Source organism: Megascapheus bottae, chromosome 8 (assembly GCF_031878675.1).
Source record: "Megascapheus bottae isolate mThoBot1 chromosome 8, mThoBot2.hap1, whole genome shotgun sequence".
Classification (NCBI taxonomy): domain Eukaryota; kingdom Metazoa; phylum Chordata; class Mammalia; order Rodentia; family Geomyidae; genus Megascapheus; species Megascapheus bottae.
The window spans coordinates 33,410,562-33,430,055 of NC_143516.1; the positions used below are offsets into that span (position 1 = coordinate 33,410,562).

Consider the following 19,494-nt stretch of genomic DNA (forward strand, 5'->3'; position numbering starts at 1 on the left):
AGGTAGTAGAATAGAAATCTATTAAGACATCTACTTAGACTATCTAAATCATCATCGTAACCACAAATCGCCTAAAGAGAGCTGCCCTGCCACCTTCACTTGATTTTCTGCTCCACACTCTTCACTGCCATCCTCTCTGAGCAAAAAGTCACCGTTCAGTGGAGGTTGCTTTAAGCTCATGCTAATGGGTTCTAAGAGTCAAGAAATCAGGGTTCGGATATTCAAAATTAGAGCTGGAAACACATCACAGTTGGAAATATAGTCCCAGGGAGGTTTCATTGCTACCTGTAGAGCAAATGGCTTAGCTGTCTCTAAGAGAGCTGGCTGAGATATTTCCGATAAGACAGCTTTTGCCATAGGAAGTATAACCAATATGTTTCATCTACCTTTCCAAAGGTGGCTGCACAAGCTGGCTCCAGTTTCTCTTTCCGGCAGAAGTCTAAATAGTGCGCGTAAAGGATGCACCGTGGTAAGCAAACTCCTTCACACACTATGTAGTTCTCTTCAAGCCTGAGAAGAAAAGGCCAGAAGTTAAGGCAGGTCCTTCTCATTTCCCTCTGTCTCCCTTCTCTATAATCAAATGCTCATCTTTCCAATTATCCAATTGAGTTAATGAGCAGTCATGAGCAGACTTCCTTTATGCTGAATACTATTAGAATTAGATCTGGGTATAAACAATAATAATGCATTATCTCAAAATAGAAGACAGACATTTTAATGTACCCACCCTAAAGAAATGGTAAAAGCTTAAGATAATAGATATGCTAGCTACCCTATTCTCATTACCAAATGTACGGATAAATTAAAATATCCCATTGTTTCTCATAAATCTATAAATATTATGTGAAAACAAAAAACCTTAGTTAAAATAAAGATTCACCTAAATGAGCCTGATCTAATTGGTAAACTATAGACAGAAGATCTAGATGTCAGAGATGGAAAACCAGAAGGTTTGAAGTAGTAGCCGACAGCTTCCTGCAGCTCTTGAAGAAGCATGCTACAGTATCCTGAGACAATCCTCTCTCAGAGAATGACCATTAATGAATCTTAGGACTTTGCAAACTTAGTTTAATCATTGCAAGGAGTAAACTCTCCTGACAACCAATAAAATTAGAAGGAAACCCAAAATCTCAGATAAGACTCCTTGATTTCAGCCTAGTAGAAGGTATGGGATCTAGTTCCATGTGCCTTACCCATAAAAAATTGTGCAATAAGAGCTGGGAATGTGGCTTAGTGGGAGAGTGGTTGTCTAGCATGCATGAAGCTATGGGTTCAATTCCTCAGTACCACACAAACAGAAAAAGCCAGCAATGGCTCTGTGGCTCAAAGTGGTAGAGTGCTAGCCTTGAGCAAAAGAAGCTCAGGGACAGTGCCCAGGCCCTGAGTTCAAGCCCCAGGACTGGCGACAGATAGATAGATAGATAGATAGATAGATAGATAGATAGATAGATAGATAGATAGATAAAAATTGTGCATTGTCAGGTTTAAAGAGCAAAGAAATCCCAAATCACAAAGGTTAGTACTAGTAGGGCAAGAACCCAGGGAATGTCTGCTAGTGCAATTAAAATAGCATGGCCAATGTTCAGTTACTTCTACCTGGTCCATACTGGAAATATTAGGTTTTACTTCTACATAAATTCTCACTGATCATCATAGCTTACTCGTGGATACATAAATAACAGTGGCAAAATAGAAGATGGCGGGTTTTTTAAAGAATATCTTTTTTCTTTTTTTTTTTTTGCCAGTCCTGGGCTTGAGCTCAGGGCCTGAGCACTTGAGCCTCAGCACCACTTCCAGCTTTTTTCTATGTATGTGGTACCAAGGAATCAAACCCGGGTCTTCATGCATGCTAGGCAAGCACTCTAACCACTAGGCCAGACTCCCGGCCCTTAAAGGATATCTTCATAGAAGAGGGATGCTCAGCCTTCCAGTTGGAAAATTCATGCATCCTCTTGTTTTCATTTTCAGACTACTTGTGAATACCAGTATTAGGGAATGGCAATGAGACATTTGTTAAAGGGGAAAAAATCCAGAAGAGCAAACTCATTACACTTATCAGAAATGACACTGGTCCGTAGATATAACTTTTTACTATGATTGGTTTTATCATTATTTAATACATGTTGTACTTGAAGCAGTACAATTGTCTAAAGATGCCTTCAAGCATAATATACATCATGGCAAGTCTATATTATAAAAGTAAATACAAACTTTGAAAACTTAATGGGCAAGTGCAATTTATAAAGTCATAATAAAGTACATATCTGAACAGCAATCCAGAAATCAGAACTTGTAAATTCGGTTCCAAGTTTCACTATTTTTATAGTTCAATAAGTGATTAGGGTTGAAATATCAATTTTCAGCAAAATCACATTTATTAAGCAACAGGGTAACAGGGAGTATATATTCAAATTAAACATGGGTGAGACCATCAAGACTTCTGATTTAAAGTACTCTCAGTATTCACTAGCTAAAGTGAAGGGAGGAAATTACTGGAGCAAGCTAAGTATCAGATAGTCCATTCTTCTATGAGGGTGATAATAAGACCAAAACCCACTAAGATCTATTTTTAGTAAGTAAATTTGCATTTTTATCATTCCCCAAGACATGAGGTTTATTGAGAAATATTTAGCTATTTTAAAGTTGTATTTAATAGCATGTATATCATATCTCCTTGTCATCTACTTTTAGGCATTGTTAATCTTTGAAATACAGATTTATTCTGGGTAAATTTAAGGTTGCTTCTACTCATTCAATTTGTACTCAAAAATAAAATGATTATTCAAAACACTTCTGTAATATATCTGAAATAAAAATACTTTTGCCTCAATCATCCAAATGATAATATTATATTTAAAATATTCGGGATAATTAGCTAAATTATTGACAGCTCTTAACTAGTAATCATACATCAACTTCAATAGTTAAAATATAACTTCGGTGAAATATTTGTTTTATATTTCAAATATTTGTTCGGGTTGAAGAATATAATCACAAAAATTTAGCATATGCAAATTGAAGTTTCAGACTTAAATAAATAGAAATAAAAGTTCTTATATTTTAGATTAATCCTATTGCATTTGATAAGCTGTAGATAGTATTATATGTGTAAACAGGTGATATCAGAAATGAGTGGTTTGTTTTTAATATTTAGGATAAAAGGAAATAAATACTATTATTTCTTCATACTATGGAGAGAAGGTTGATATTATGCTTTTATTTTAGATTTCTCTTCAATTAAACATTACAAAATATCTTCATTACATAGAAAACCTACGAATAATCCCTTTAAGAGGGTTTCTACAACATCTAATTTGTGATACTTTACAGGGATAATCATCTATGACAGGTGCCATAAAGCATTTGAACATTTATTTAAATTAATAGTGACATGATTGATTTTTTTTTTTGAACTTTTCTGCTTCAAACACAATTGGTCTCTTTTATGGGCAGTTTTCTTTTTCTAAGTTGTCTGTGAAAGGCAGGGTTCAGATGCTTTCATCCTAAGTTATCTTGAAGGATCAGATTTTACTAACCACACACACACACCACCTAGCCAAAAAGAAAACCCAAAGAGTATGGAAGCACTGAATAGCTACCATGCTAAGCAAATAATGCACAGAGAAAAAGAGGACAAGAAAGAAATCGCCCTCGCTTACTTTTTAAGAAATTACGTTTCTCATGCATCATGATCACAGCTCGTTCCTAATCCATACCAAGCTATCTCTATGTGTGAAGGAGACAGTGGAAAATAAAATAATGGATGGCTGTGCGATTGGTCTTTCCGACTAGCCCAAAAAAGTTTGCAGGAAAAGCAAACCGCGGGAGACACCAGTGAAGAGCCCGGCGGCGCAGCGGGCTGGGGCTTACCACTGCAGCGTGAGCTGAGTCTGCTTCTTCTTGGCCTTCATCATTTGCGTGATGGTTTTCTTCTGAGACAGGGGCTGACCCGCTGCGGTGGTTCTGCTGCAGTGGAGATCAGCATCCTCCTCTTCAGAGGAGAAATTCCCGCGGTTCAAATGCACCTCTGATTAGAAGTGTAAGGAAGGACAAGAGAATGTAGGGAGGAGGAGGAAGAAGAAGAGGAGGAGGGGGTGGGGGAGGAGGAGGAAGAGGAGGAGGAAGAGGAAGAGGAGGAGGAGGAGAGGAAGAAAGGAGGAGGAGGAGAAGAGGAGAAGAGGAGGAGGATGAAGAGGAGGAGGAGAGGAAGAGAGGAGGAGGAGGAGGAAAAGAGGAGAAGAGGAGGAGGAGGAGGAGGAAAGGAAGAGAGGAGGAGGAGGAGAAGAGGAGGAGGAGGATGAAGAGGAGGAGGAGAGGAAGAGAGGAGGAGGGGGAGGAAAAGAGAAGAGGAGGAGGAGGAAAAGAGGAGGAGGAAGAGGAAGAGGAGGAGGAGAGGAAGAGAGGAGGAGGAGAGGATGTAGAGGAGGAGGAGGAGGAAAAGAGGAGAAGAGGAGGAGGAGGAGGATGAAGAGGAGGAGGAGAGGAAGAGAGGAGAAGGAGGAGGAGGAGGAGGAGGAGGAGGAGGAAAAGAGGAGAAGAGGAGGAGGAGGAGGAGGAGGAGGAGGAAAGGAAGAGAGGAGGAGGAGGAAAAGAGAAGAGGAGGAGGAGGATGAAGAGGAGGAGGAGAGGAAGAGAGGAGGAGGGGGAGGAAAAGAGGAGAAGAGGAGGAGGAGGAAAAGAGGAGGAGGAAGAGGAGGAGGAAGAAGAAGAAGAGAAAGAGAGGAGGAGGAGGAAGAAGAAGGAGGAGGAGGAGGAAGAAGAAGAGGAGGAGAGGAGGAGGAGGAGGAGGAGGAAGAAGAAGAAGAAGAAGAAGAAGAAGAAGAAGAAGAAGAAGAAGAAGAAGAAGAAGAAGAAGAAGAGAAGGAGAAGGAGGAGAAGGAGTGGAGGAGGAGGAGGAGAAGGAGGAGGAGGAGGAAGAAGAAGAAGAGGAGGAGGAGGAGGAGGAGGAGGAGGAGGAGGAGGAGGAGGAGGAGGAGGAGGAGGAGGAGAAAGAGGAGAAGGAGTAGAGGAGAAGGAGTAGAGGAGGAGGAGAAGGTGGAGGAAGAGGAGGAGGAGGAGGAGGAGGAGGAGGAGGAGGAGGAGGAGGAGGAGGAGGAGGAGGACATAATCAATGAAGTAGCTTCTGAAGGTACCTCTGTATCCCATGGAGGCGTCCTAGGCGGGGAGGGCAGAAGAGCTGGGCAAAATATCACACAAGAGCATGCCCCCCCCCGGGGGACATAGGATGGGGCAGCCCCTTGCCCGTGCGTGTCCCCCGGACGTGGGTGTCCACCTGTGATGGCGGGAGGCCCTTCTTCAAGAGGAGGACGCCCGGCCTCCCGCTCCGCAGGGGACGGCGCTCACCTGACTTCACTCCCAGCTGCGGCCCCGCGGGCGCCCTGGCCTCCGCGGCCGCCGGGCACGCTCCCTCCTCGGGGTAGACCAGCAGCTCCTTGCCCAGGAGCTGCACACAGCAGCCCTCCTGGGTCCCGGGGGAGAGTCGGGGCGCCGCCTGCGCTTGCAGGAGAGCGTTCTCCAGCTCCCGGACCTTGGCCATCTCCCTGGCCGTCCAGACCTCGGCACCCGGCCGCCTGGCCCGCAGCCCCGGGTGGAGCCGGAGCCCGGGGCGGGGCGGGGCGGGGCCGGGGGGACCGGTGACCACGGCGCCGGGGAGGAGCCCTCACCACCCAGGGAGAGACCCGGGGCTCCCGGTAGATCCCCGACGGGCCCAGGGCAGAGGGGGGAGCCGGGCGGGAGCGCCGCCTGCCTGCACCTGTCCACGGTCCCGGCAGATGCTTCTCTGCGAAGTTACTTCCACACCTGCGCCAGCCACGCCCTGCAACATGGAGTCTCCTCCTTCCCCCACCTTCCTGGGATCACCCCAGACCCTCCAGACAGCTCCCAGCACGCTTTCCTGCCCCTCAGCCTCCACTTTCCCCATCCCTAGACTCAGGAGACATGAATGAGGTATCTTGTCCAGCAGCCCTGATTTTGCTGCATGCCGGGGACATGGGAAGGATTCCCAAAATACAGTTTAAATGGCCTGGGGTTGGTCAGGACTCTTTGCAGTGGCCAGAGGACAGATTCCATCCCAACACACTCACTCCCACTGCTGGGACTCTTGGGCCTTGTTGCCCTCTGAGAAGGTGCACTCACTCCCGTTCACAGTATTTTGTCATTTAAACGTTCCCTCGGGTTTTCTTGTCTCATGCAAGGGCCATGTAAAGGACATGTAGAATATAAAACAAAAATAATGTTTCATTCTTATATGGTGGAGAATTGGTTGTGCTTTGAGCAAGAACACTCTGATATGTCAGCTCATACCCTCTGACTGCCACACAGTCTCCCTCGCCAACCTCTTCTGTTCTTTATGGTGACTATTCCCTGTGTTGCTACAATCCCAGCGTTCTCCAAGAAAACAGTAGTGCTGCTTTGGCTCATATTGCCTCACCCTAAGGAACCTGTAATTCTTCCCTCGAAGCATTAGAAAAATAATCAGTCACCCTTGAAATTCAACACCAAATGACAATAAGTTGAAATTTAACATAGAAAAAAAAGAAGAACCAAAAACAAAAACAAGCAAAAAAAAATGTGTGATTCAAACTATTGGATGACTAAAGGGTGAAATATAGGAAAAATAATATGTCTTGCCAAAGCCACTAAGGAGATGTTTGTTTTTGTTTGTGTTTTGAGCTCTTTATCTCAAGGCTACTGCTCTACCCCTTGAGCCAGAGCCCCACTTCCGGTTTTCTGGTGGTTAATTGGAAACAAGTCTCATGTTCTTTAGTGCTCGAGCTGACTTTGAACCTTGATCCTCAAATCTCAGCCTCCTGAGTACCTAGGATTACAGGCGTGAGCCACGGCAGACAGCTAAGAGATATGTTGTAAAGAGCATTTCTGTTTACCTGTTGCTTCCAGCTGCTGGCTGGAGACACACTAAAGCTCGTTCTGTAAAAGAAATCCTTTCTATGGATATGAGAAAAAAAAACTCTGTTTTAATTTTTTTGACTCCTTGTTGGGATCTGATGGTTTGTGCCTGTAAAATAACTTTTTGAGAAGCTAAGAACTGCAGTGGAGACAACCCTGGACAAAAAGTCTACAAAACCCTTTCTCAGGGGTCTCACAGCTGTGTACAATACTACACATCTGTTACACTAAGTTATATGGAAAACTGAGACTGGGAGAACCATAGATACCAGGCTAGCCCACAGAAAACAAAAATAATCCTAAATCTCCAACACAACAGAAGGAAGTTGTAAAATGGCTCTTACCTGTCATCCCAAAGAAAAGATCACAGTCTTTGCCCAAGCCAGGAGGAAGACTTTATCTCAAAAATAACCAGTGAGGACTGGAAGCATGGTATGGTTCATGTGGTAGAACACCAGCAAGAAAGTTGAGCAAAAGGCTAAAGGTCCTGAGTCCAAGCCCTCATACAATCAAACAAATAACCAGTAGCAAGCAGGCTGGAGACATGGCTTAGCAGTACTGCAAGCCCTGAATCCAAACTCCAGTACCATCCAAAGGAAAACGTACATGGTTATCAACTACTTAACATCTAGCAGGTCTTGGTGTGCATCATACAAACACTAAGTGAATAAATATGTGGAAACTTTCCCTTTGAAGGATCAATGGAAACTAAGATTATTGAAGTGAACTTTAGGATTCCAACATTAAAAAGAAGAAGAAACAGAAGGGCTTCTGTGGTGAATGATATCAAAAGTGTAGAGAATAAATGTCAACTTTCTCACATTTTTGGGATGCATTGAGTAAATGCAGTGAGGAACAAAGTTTTCATCATCTGAAATTAGCACTCGTGATGACATTAGTCTTTCTTATCCATAGGGGATGTGACATCCCCCACTAGTGGATGCTTGAAAACATAGATAGTACCAAACCCTATGCATGTTTTCCTCTGTGCCCTTCAGTGTTGCACAAAATACCCGAGATAATCTGTCCTCCCATGCTGTACTGCATACTGGTTTCTTTACATCACTACTCTTGCGCTTTGGGGCGATGGGTGAGTAAATTAAAGATTATTTGGGTACAAATACTGTAATAGTCCTACAGTCAATCTGATAACATAGGTAGCAACTCAGTGACTAATGGGCAGGAAGTATATACAATGCAGATACTGTGGACAAATGGATGACTCATGTCCCAGGTAAGAGAGATATCTTTACACTACTCTGAACAGAATGTAGATTGAAATTCATTTATTTCTGGGATTTCCCATGTAATGTTTCTGGACCACAATTTGACATGGTAACTGAAACGGTAGAAAGTAAAAACTTGGATAAATAGAAACTTCTGTATAATAATCCATTTGAGTTCATTAGACCAATGTTTTAGAGAATAGTGCTAAACAAATATACCATCTCAGGCAGAAGAATAAGTAAATATAAAGAGTCTTTTAAAATTGTGATTCTTAAGATTTTGGCTTTTTACATGCTCTATGAGAAATCCATTGAAGTCATAAAGTGTCTTTTGGCATGAGGAAATGCTGCTAAGTGAAATCATATACATATGAATAAAATTCTGCCTATGAATTCACATTTCTCAAAGAATGTCTGAAAAAGTTGATTTTGTTTTAAGAAACATACGATGTCTTAAAGAGTATGTTCTTGAAAGAGTGTCTACAGTCAGGTATATTTGCATACAATTTTGTCTTAAAGAGTATGTTCTTGAAAGAGTGTCTACAGTCAGGTATATTTGCATACAATTTCTCTGTGATGATGAAAAGTTAACCCTTTTACACCTGTTTCCTTCTGAGTTGGAAAAGGCAGTTTCTATTTGTAATAGAGCTCATGATCGCTCTCAGATACCCTCACATCCTTTCACACTCCCAGTGTATCCCTCCCTCAGCTTCTGCCTGTTTTTCTTTCCAGTAGTCATCTAATCAATTAGAACAAATTAATTGTAATGTAGAAGTCTCTGTTTATCTACGCTTTTACTTCCCACGGTTTCAGTTACAACCAGAAAGCACCAGAGACACTTTGCTTTGTTTTTTTGGAGGAACTGGCCTTGGCTGTGAGATCGCTCTTGCCCATGTGCAGAAAGCACCTGGGCCTCTTGATGCTTATTTACTCCCTGGGGACTCCTGAACCAATGGCTGTTGATGAGGAACTCTGGAAGCTCAACTTCCTGGCCTCATGGTGATTACATCCGCAGTGCAATTTACAGCCTCTTGTTCCTCTTCAGTTCAGGCTGACGCCATCTGCCACTGGACCATCCTGAAATCCTTGTTTGGCTTCTTTCCTTTCTCTGTCCTGCTGCTACTCTTACTCCTTTACCTGTCTCTTCTGGAAACGGTTCCTGTAAAAAAAAAAAAAAAGTCATATTTTTAGATGAATCCACCTACTTAAACACCAGGGAAGAAATAGATAACGTATTATAAAGAAGAACTTGATTTAAGACCATAGCCTTTACTTTTTTCTCCACTTCCTGATCATGTTTGTATTGCACCAAATGGTATGTGAATGTGCTGATGCCAGTCACTGTGGGCATATCACAAAGTTATGACTAATAATCACAAATGATTTTCATGAAATGTGTTTCTTTTCAAATGTAATATTGAGATCAATAACTCCTTTCAGACTTTTCTGGAGTTAAACAAGATTAATTTTGTTTCAATTCATTCAGTGTCCCTGAGTAAAATGAAAAACTATATCTACTAGTGCCAGGCTGTGGTTCTAAGGCTGTGTGTACAATGCATTTATTTCCCCATTTTTTACTGTACCTAAAGACTTTTGAGCTGAATATCACATCATTACTGAACAATTTATCTAAAGAAAGAACTGACTAAATGCTATTCTTTCCATGGTACATTATTTTATAGCTATCAAAGAAGATAAAATAACAATAAAATAGCATAATAAGTAAGCAACATTGGGCAGGAGAATCATTTGCTAGACCCTCATTCAAGTATTCAAGCAGTATTTCCTGAAGTTGGACTGTCTATTTTACAATTACCTGAAGTCATTGTGACAGGTGTAGAGTCTCAGAACCAGTAGACGAATGCATGAAATGGATCTGTGTCAAAAGAATGTCATACGTGTATACAATTCTATAAACAAGAGTAGTAAATTTGCTATTAGAAGATGTCAGTAAAAAGATGGTAATCACATTCCAGGAATGGTCTTACCACTGCTTCCCTGATCATGGCATGTCGAAAATAATAACATTATATCCAGCACACCAGGATTAGAATCATGGATAGAGATAAGCAAACCAAATATCAAAAGAGCCTAAAGGGACCAGATATATTTGTGCACAAATTTCTCCAGGCAATTTTCTTTGGTTAGTCATGGGGCTTGAATTCTGGGTCTGGGCACTGTCCCTGAGCTCTTCAGCTCAAGTCTATGGCTCTACCTCTTGAATCACAGTGCCACTTCTTCTCCAGACAATTTTCAATTGATGTGTTTATCGCTACGTGTTTCTGGCAATGCCTGAATAATTGGTATTGCCTTCTCTACTTTGTCAAGCAGAAGTAATAGTCACAAACAGCTAGGTCATTTTCTAGCTCCTAAGATGTGAGACAATTTGTTTGTCTCCACAATGAACTAGTAAGCATTACTAGAAAGTAAATATTACATGCACAATATTTATAAATTTTAATTTAGGCATTTGACTAGAATAAATAACAGTAATTATTGTACATGTACAATTTTTCTGTATGTTCTTTCTCCTTAAAGATCTTAGATGTCATAAGGTAAAAGTTCAAGACTGGATTATTCTACATAAAATAAGAGAAAATATAGATAAAAATACATAAAATGTAATTGAGTCTGGTTTTTATTTTATTTGCTGGTCATTTCATAAAATACAGAACAAATAAGTATGTATTCTAAATGAAAGTAAGCAAGGTTAGGGGAAATGAATCACTCAGAAACAGAAGTTCTGAGGGTTTGGCCCTTCGCTTTAGTGTCTTTGGCGAGGGAAAGGTTTGTGGGGCTTGAACTCTGGGCTTGGGCCTTGTCTCTGAGCTCTTCAGTTCAAGGTTAGCTCTCTTTCACTATCAGCCACAGCTCGGCTTCTACTCTTCTGGTGGTTAATTGATGATAAGAATCTCACAGACTTGGGTGCCCGGGACTTTGAACCACAATCCTCAGATCTCAGCCTCCTGAGTAGCCAGGATTATAGGCGTGAGCCACAGCACAGTTTTGGCCTTTCACTTCAATAAAATCAAAATAGTTAAGAAGTATTGTTATTAAGCCAGGGCACTGGTGGTCTGAAATCCTAGCTACTCAGGTTGCTGAGATCTGAGAATGAAGATTTGAAGGTAGGAGGTGGAGGACAGAAAGTCTGTGAGACTTGTATCTCCAGTTAAATACCAAAAAGCCAAAAGTTGACTGTAGCTCAAGTGGTAAAGCACTAGTCCTGAGCAAAAATCTCAGGGATTAAAAAGAAACTCAGGGATATTACCCAGACCCTGATTTCTACCCCCTGGACTGGCTTAGTAGTAAAATGTATGAATTTCCAAGTATAACTCAAGATATGTTAAAATTTAGCAGTATCTCTTTCAGCATTAACTGGGTTCATAAAACTATTCAAAATAAATCAGAAAAGATTTGATTTTAAAAACCACATGTCAACTTCTTTAAAAAGCTGAATGGCATTCAAGACTAAAAGTAAACCATAATAACATTTACACTAACATGGGAAGCAAATAATTACATATGATTACACCTTTTAGGTTGATCTATTTATAATCTTTCTTGGCACAGATTTCTAGAAACTTAAATCACTGACAGGTAGGAAAACATAAGAGCAGATGTAAAATCAAAGTACACACTAAGTCTATTTGTGAATGCACAGTAAATGTGAACTAAGCTTCAGTTTTTATGAAGTGAATAATGAACCTCTCCATCCTTAAAGCTTGGCTATAATAGCTACTAACTTACAACTTAAATCATAGTAAAAGGTGGTTGATTTCTGTTTATTGATATAAGTTAATATTGAAGATGCACATATGAGACATAAAAGCTAATTGGACCCTCCAGAGATAGTAGGCAAGTTATGAAGGTCAGTATATGACTTACTGGATGAACATATAAGGAAAATTAATGGATATCCTCCCATGACATTCCCATTAAATTGTCTATAGATTGCCAACTGCCTGTAGCATTCACTTAGTGTTAGAAATTAGAAGATTGCAAAAGACCATAAAATAAAGGAAATTGAGTACTTGAGACAGGAAGTGCTTCAAGTAAAAATAAGGATTATAATAGAGTTAGAGTCATGATAAGAAAGATTTCTGTTTTGACCCTTGTTCCGGTGTATTGATCATTACAAACTTATGAAAAGAAAAATTCCATAGTGCCAACCAAAATAATTATAAGTGAATCAAAGTGGTTTAAGCGACAGTTGGCATAGAGAATGAAATTCTCTATGTTAAGGTTATAAAATGACTTTTTTTTCAAATTCATGCCATTCCATTATTTGATGAAGATACATTGCATTGGGGAAACAGGACAGAGTCCTCACTGCTTCATTCCCTTAGCAACAGGCATTGATCGAGCTCACTAGCGCTCCCGCGCTCCCCCCCCCCTCTCTCTCTCTCTCTCTCTCTTTCGGTGCTGTAGAAAGTAAAGCTGTCTCCCTGTCTTAGCTACACTTTAAAGTTTTCAGTGAGAAGACTCATCAAGGCTAGTTGAGGATCAAACTATCTAGTTTTACACAGTAACAGGATCTCCTTTGCTCAGTATATACATAACATCCAATGAAATGTTAAAACTTATACTTACCTGTGCACAATCTGAATGTCCAAAAAGGAAATTAAAAAAAAAAAAACTGGCTGATGGGATTCTGGACCAAGGAAAAATATAAAATGGGGGGGCGGGGAACAAGATATTTGACTACAAATTTAACAGAGAATAAGATACATTGAGAAACAAAATGTTGCATAATCAGAAGTAATAGCATACTGATACAAAAGAAACAATAATGGTTTATAAATTCAATTGGAATAAAAGGCAGACTTGTATTTGATGATATCTGACATTAGATCGTAACACAGTTACATTAACCGAATTCCTAGCTAAGTCATTATGTATTATATACATATCAAAATATCTTTGTGTTTATATATAAAATAGTTATCCTCTAGGCTTATTAAAGAACCTTGTACAGTTTCCATTGACTTGATATATGTTGAAAACGTCATGCAAAATGCATGTGTGGAAGTAGATTTATTAAACCTTAAGCATCTGATCCTAATCACTGATGACCAGTAGCATTTTTCTCAGTCTTAATGAAAACATGAAAAGTTTTCCCAGAAATGGCACAAGTTATTTCAAATGAAAACCATCTATTTAAACCTTGAAACGAGACTTACTGTTGCTACTCTGGAGGCTGAGATTGTGAAAATCATGGCTCTTAGTCAGCCCAGAAAAATAGTTTGCAAGATGCTATCTCAACCTAACTAGATGTGATGGTTCATGTCCATAATTCTAGTCAAGTAGGAGATTTTGATAGGAAGATCATGTTTGAAGGCTGGCCGCAGGCAAAAACTTGATGCTCTATTTGAAGATAGCTAGATGTCTGAAGGTATCTAATGATAGCTGGATGCCTGTGCCTCACATCTAGATTATCCTAGCTACTCAGGAGGCTGAGATCTAAGGATCTTGGCTCAAAGCCAGCCTGGGCAGGAAAGGTTTGTATAAGACTCTATCTCCCATTAAGCATCAAAAAGCCATCAGTGAAGCTGTGATGCAAGTGGCAGACTGCTACCTTTGAGAAAAAAAGCTGAGGGTCAGTTCCCAGGCTCAGAGTTCAAGCCCCGGGATCAGCACAAATAAAATTGAATCTAACACCATGTTAAAAGGATTATATATTATGCAAAGGGAATGTAGTCCAGGAAAGTGTAGACATTTTAATCTTCTAAAATAAATCAATAAATAATCTCTGTTAATGAAAACATGCCTCCTAATAGACATAGAAAAGACATTTGCTATCACCTATTCAAAAATACTTAGCAAATCAGGAAAAGAGAGAAACTTCATTGGGTCCACAAGGAAAACCTAAACAGAAAAAAAAATTAAATTAAAAGTTTATTCTTGTGCCGGTAATCTTAACTACTCAAGACACTGAGATTTGAGGATCTCCATTTGTAGCCAGCCAGCCAGGAAAGTCTACTCTTATTTCTCATTAACAACCAAAAGACAGAAATGCAGCTGTAGATCAAATAATAGAAAACTAGCTGTGAATAACAAGAGTAGGGGATAGCACCCTGAGTCTTCAAGCTCCAGAATAGGCACTCTATACAAAGACATTCTAGCTTTTCACTTGGGGTTTGGAAGCAGAGTTGATGGTGGTGACAATGATGGTGAGGGTGACCATGCTGATGGTAGAGCTGGGGAAGATAATAATGATTATTGTATTCTTTAAGATTTTGTTCTCACCATTCAGCATATTGATTATAATGCTCATAGCCAAATGAAAACAGTATATTTGTACTCAGAAGAATCACATGAGCTCAATTGTAATATATTTCTCTCTTTAAAGCTGAGGTAAAATAAATTTCTAGAGCCACGTAACTACTCAGTAGTAGGTAATACAGACATACTAATTCAGGATAATCTCATTCCTTCAAATAATCAGAGAATATTTACTGGGTACTCGTCTGTGTGAGTCACATGAAATTCCTCACTGAGCAGGCAGAAAAAAGATCCCACCTTTAAAAAGCTTCTATTATGGCCAAACAATGGATAATTTCATAACAATATGGATTCATGAATTATAGTAGGTTAGAAGTGCATAAGTACAGAGGAAAAAAAACAAAATGGTGAATTCACAACTACTACAAAGGAAGCATTAAACTAGATAATCAGGTACACCTGATTGAGAAAGCAACACGTAAGTAAATATTTAGCAGAGGTAAAGAAGTTAGCTGCATGAAACTGGACATAGTGGCACAGGCCGCTCATTCTAGTGCTTGGGCAGAAGTCTCATGAGTTTGAATCCAACCTGGGCTATATAGCAACATAGGTCATCCTAGCCTATATATATAGCAAGACCATTTCTTAAAATAACCCCCCTGCCCCCTCAAAAATCACTGTGTGTGAAGAAGAGCAGTTCTGGCAAGAGGACACTGTCAGAACCTGTCAAGAACACATGAAGTTGTATCGAGCAGAAGTCTGGTGTGCGTGTGGGCAGCAGCAGGGAATGGAGTGAGAGAAGTCACAGGAAGCTGATCCTCTAAGGCCCGGAGGGCCCTTGGAAGAACGGCGAGTTTTGTCCATTGTACAGATGTGAACAAAGAAAGAACATGAGCTGACTTGAATTTCCATACTTATTTTAGCTGTTGTGTCAAGAATGGGCTGAAGGAGAAGATGCTGATTACCAGTTGCTAGTAAACAATTTAGCACAAGATATGCGCCTCTAAGCACCATATATATACATATATATATATATACACATATATATACATATATATGATATTATATAGTATATATATAATTATCCTTAAGTAGCTGTACAAAGAGGTTTCAATTCAACATGTCATTTTGCGACTATAATGAATCTTGGTCAATGTCATCTTGTTTATGATTCACCCCACCTCTCCCAAACCTACCCATCTTCTTCCGTTTTCACATACATACATTGAATAGTACAATTCCTATTGATTTCATGAGTCAAAAATTTAGACAAGACTCAGCTGGATGTTTTCTCTCCTCCATGTGGTATTAAGCTCACAAAGTGGTATGGTCTGAGAGGAAAAAATCAAGTCTATCTGAAAAGTTAATGCCTTATTTCATGTTATTATTTTGATCAGTTTCTACTGAAACTGACATTACAGTTGAAAATGAACTGGCATTGAGATAAAAAAAACTGAGGACAGATATTTGAGAAGTTATTGCAATCATCTAGACATGAAATACTGTAGATTTATACTAACCCACTTTCTGTTGAGTGGTTTCTTCTCTTGCTCAGGGAAACATCATGTCTTTATTAGATCATGTGAACACAACACAAAATGTAGCATTACCCTGTAATATTTTTTTACATCATATCACTCTTAAAAACGTCTTCAGGTCAACAGTTTGGGCTAGTAGTAGAGTGCTTGCCTAGCATGCATAAAGACCCAGGTTTGATTCCTCAGTACCACATACATAGAAAAAAAGCTGGAAGTGGGGCTGTGGCTCAAGTGGTAGAGCTCTAGCCTTGAGAAAGCACAAGGACAGTGTTCAGGCCTTGAGTTCAAGCCCATGGCGAAAAAAGAAAGTCTTCAACCCATAGTAAATGCTCAATGTATGCTCACTAGTCTCAATATTATCAGTGATTTAATGGAAATAATTGACTTGATCAAGACATATTGTACACATAAATTACTTTGTTGAGTGGTAGCTCCTTTACCAAACTACTTTAAAAGAATAAAAGTATTTAAAAGAAAATACTACAATACTAACAGGAAGTTTGAGCTCTTTAATATCATAATATGAAGTAACCAGTAGGTGGGGATGTTGAACAATATTTTTCTAGGGCATTACAAGCCTTCCTGACTTAGAAAGGAAAAAAAGAGGGGGAGGGAGAACCCGTCAAGAAGAGGGAGAGGGAGAAGGACAAGGAGAGAGGGAGAGAGAGACAGAGAGAGAGAGAGAGAGACAGAGAGAGAGAGAGAGACAGAGAGAGAGAGAGAGAGAGAGAGAGAGAGAGAGAGAGAGAGAGAGAGAGAGAGAGAGAAACATCTCTCCTATTATATAATCGCTTTCTAAGAAAAAATTTGTCAAGAATTATCAGTAACTTTCTAAAAGTTGTTCAAAATAACCATAAAAAATACTCCGCCTACAGTAGAAATGCTAGAACCCTGAGAGAGTGAAGCGCTCGCCCCAGCCCAGGGCTAGCACTGCAGGCTTTCACCTCTGGTTGCCCAGTATGTACTAAAATCAATGTTCCCTCTCAACTTTGGAAAAAGCAGAGCCTCCATATTTCTCCGTCCATTAATAATATTTGATGGGTTACTGGCTTTTCCTCAGGTATTTTCTATCCTTAATCTTGCTTAATCTGATAGCAGTTTTGGAGATCAGTACTACTGGCCATATCTCATGCATGTGTGAAGTGAGAAATCAAATCACTTAGCTGTGTTCCCCCAGCCAGCATGTGAAAGAGACAGAGTTTGAACCCAGCCTAGAATGACCTCATAGCTGGTTTCTCATCTGCCTCAAAATATTTCAAAATTTGTTTGCTAAGTTTTAAAAGAGAAACTAATTCACCATGTGAATTATGTTCAGTCCACAAATGTTAAGTTACCTTAACCTTGGTTCCCATTGACAAAGGAATAAAGACAATGTGATGCATTGTATACTATCGAGATCCTAATATTTGCAGCAAAAATGGAGATATAATGTTAAGCAAAATAAGCCAGACACCGAAGGCAAGTGCCACATGTTCTTTCCCATAAGTGGAAGCTGACGAACAGTTGGTCTGAATGTCACATAGAAGTACTGGCTGGTAATAGGGTAGAGAGGGGAGGCTAGATGTACAATGCGCAACTGTAAATGTTTATAAGAAATAAATGGAAACAGAACGGCACATTATGGTTAAAAAGAAAATACAGGAAGAACACATGCCAAGAACATGTCACTTAGAAAAAAAGCTAGAATAAAATGTTTGGTATTCAACTAAATTAAATTTAAGAGAAAAACAAATTATAAGGGATAAATGGAAAGACTCACAAAAAAGATATAACAATTACAAATATATGTATATAATATGTACCTCAGAATGTAACTTGAAATACATTTCAAAGTGTATACATCGCTTTAGAAAGAAGACTGAGAGCCTTAAATAAACATATAAATTCAACAGCATATTTCCATTTTATTTACACACACAAAAAAAATCCTTTTATCAAAGGACAGCTCTCACAGCACTTTAAGAAACATTTCAGGAAATACCAATCCAAAATTTTTAATTATTTTTTGACTGCATATTTTATTTTTTTTACTCCAAACTTAGGCACTTTATACAATCCATGACAATGTCTAGAAAAATGTAACTTCTTGTTAGAATGATCAGTATTAATGTTTTTTTTATTGTCAGGGTAAAGTACAGAGGGGTTACAGTTATATTCACCAGGTAGTAAGTGCATTACTTCTCACACATTGATACTCCTTCTCATGTTCTTGTTCCCATTTCCCTCCCCACACCCCAGAATTTTGAATTCTTTGTCTCCTAATAGAATGCACTGAGTGCTTCATCAGATTTTCCTTAACTACATAAGAAATTTCTAGCATTCTCCAAAATTATAAATCCTTAATGTTTTGCTTGCCTTATATCTCCTAGAAGAGTATTTTAAAAGTAAAGTCTTGTTTACTTATGATATCAAGAAAATGCTTTCATCATTTCATTAACTAAAACAAGTTGTGGTGGGATTTAAACTAACCATTCAAGATGTAAAAGTACACAAGTAAAAGAAATGAAGTTCAAAAGCTGAAAATATTATTACTCTCTTCCTGTTTTTATCTTTACTGTCTTTGAAGAAAAATGGGAAGATCATTTGATCATCTGTGATTTTACAAGATCTGTGTGTTCTGTCTGTCATTAAGTAAATACAAACACTGAGCCATAAAGTTAAAATGTTTCAGTCACAGCTCATTAAAACTTATTAATTTACATGCTTAGTAGATGAATAGGCATATAATTTGTATTTTATCTTTTATCCCATCTTTGTCTGAAAATCTTAGGATAAATAATGTAGCAGTACAAAAGTTTTGAGAAATTGTAGTTTCCAGTTTTCTTGAAAATGTATAACTTCAAATTATAGATTAATCTGACACCCTGAATCTGCCATAAATCTTCAGGATCTCCATGGAAAACTATGTAATATTAATGTGAATTAAAGCAGAATAAAAAATTCACTTCTCTTTTCCTTTTGCATAGTTTCTAAATATCTCAGAAATAAGTTCCTTCATAGAAAACTGTTTATAAATAAAAATATTTATTTCTAGTGTATTATACATTTGAAATTTCTTAAACAGAAAAATATTAGATATTGCTTTAAATGTCAAAACATGATTTCCACAAGATGACTTAGCATTGATCAGATAGTGCTCACAGCATTTAGGAGCTGGGCTTTAATAAAAATCCTCCAGGTAGATAAATCTTGAGGAATGGTCACAATTCTACAAAGCAAATGTTAAAACTGAACATTGATAGATATGCAAAGAAAGTTTCACAGTATTTTTTAAATGCTGAAAAACAAAACCTTGTAGCCACAATCATATTACCAATGAAAATATCTCTCCAAAATGATTAGAAAACCAAGACATTCCCATTTAAAAGAAAAAAACTCAGAAAATTTATTGCCAACAGATCTGGAAAGGACTATAGAAAATTCTTTAAATGAGAGCCAGGAGTTTGCCCTAGTGGTAGAATGCTTGCCTTCCATGCATGAAGACCTGGGCTCCATTCTTCAGTACCACATACATAGAAAAAAGCTGGAAGTGATACTGTGGCTTAGGGACAGTGCTCAGGCTCTGAGTTTAAGCCCCAGGACTAGCAAAAAGAAAAGAAAAA

At 39.0% G+C, this 19,494-nt stretch overlaps 1 protein-coding gene across 2 annotated transcripts in view; it reads right to left on the bottom strand.

The window, feature by feature from the left end:
- Window positions 1-5,536, bottom strand: part of Rfx6 (regulatory factor X6) — a 49,500-nt gene extending 43,964 nt beyond the window's left edge. The window contains exons 1-3 of one of the 2 annotated variants that reach the window (XM_090337676.1): window positions 5,344-5,536; window positions 3,871-4,027; window positions 387-510 (exon numbers count right to left, since the gene is read on the bottom strand). In XM_090337676.1, coding sequence (XP_090193802.1) covers window positions 387-510; window positions 3,871-4,027; window positions 5,344-5,536 — 474 coding nt within the window. Of the gene's footprint in view, window positions 1-386; window positions 511-3,870; window positions 4,028-5,289 lie in introns of both variants that reach the window. The other variant, XM_090337675.1, reaches the window with a different exon arrangement.
- Window positions 5,537-19,494: the final 13,958 nt, after the last annotated feature.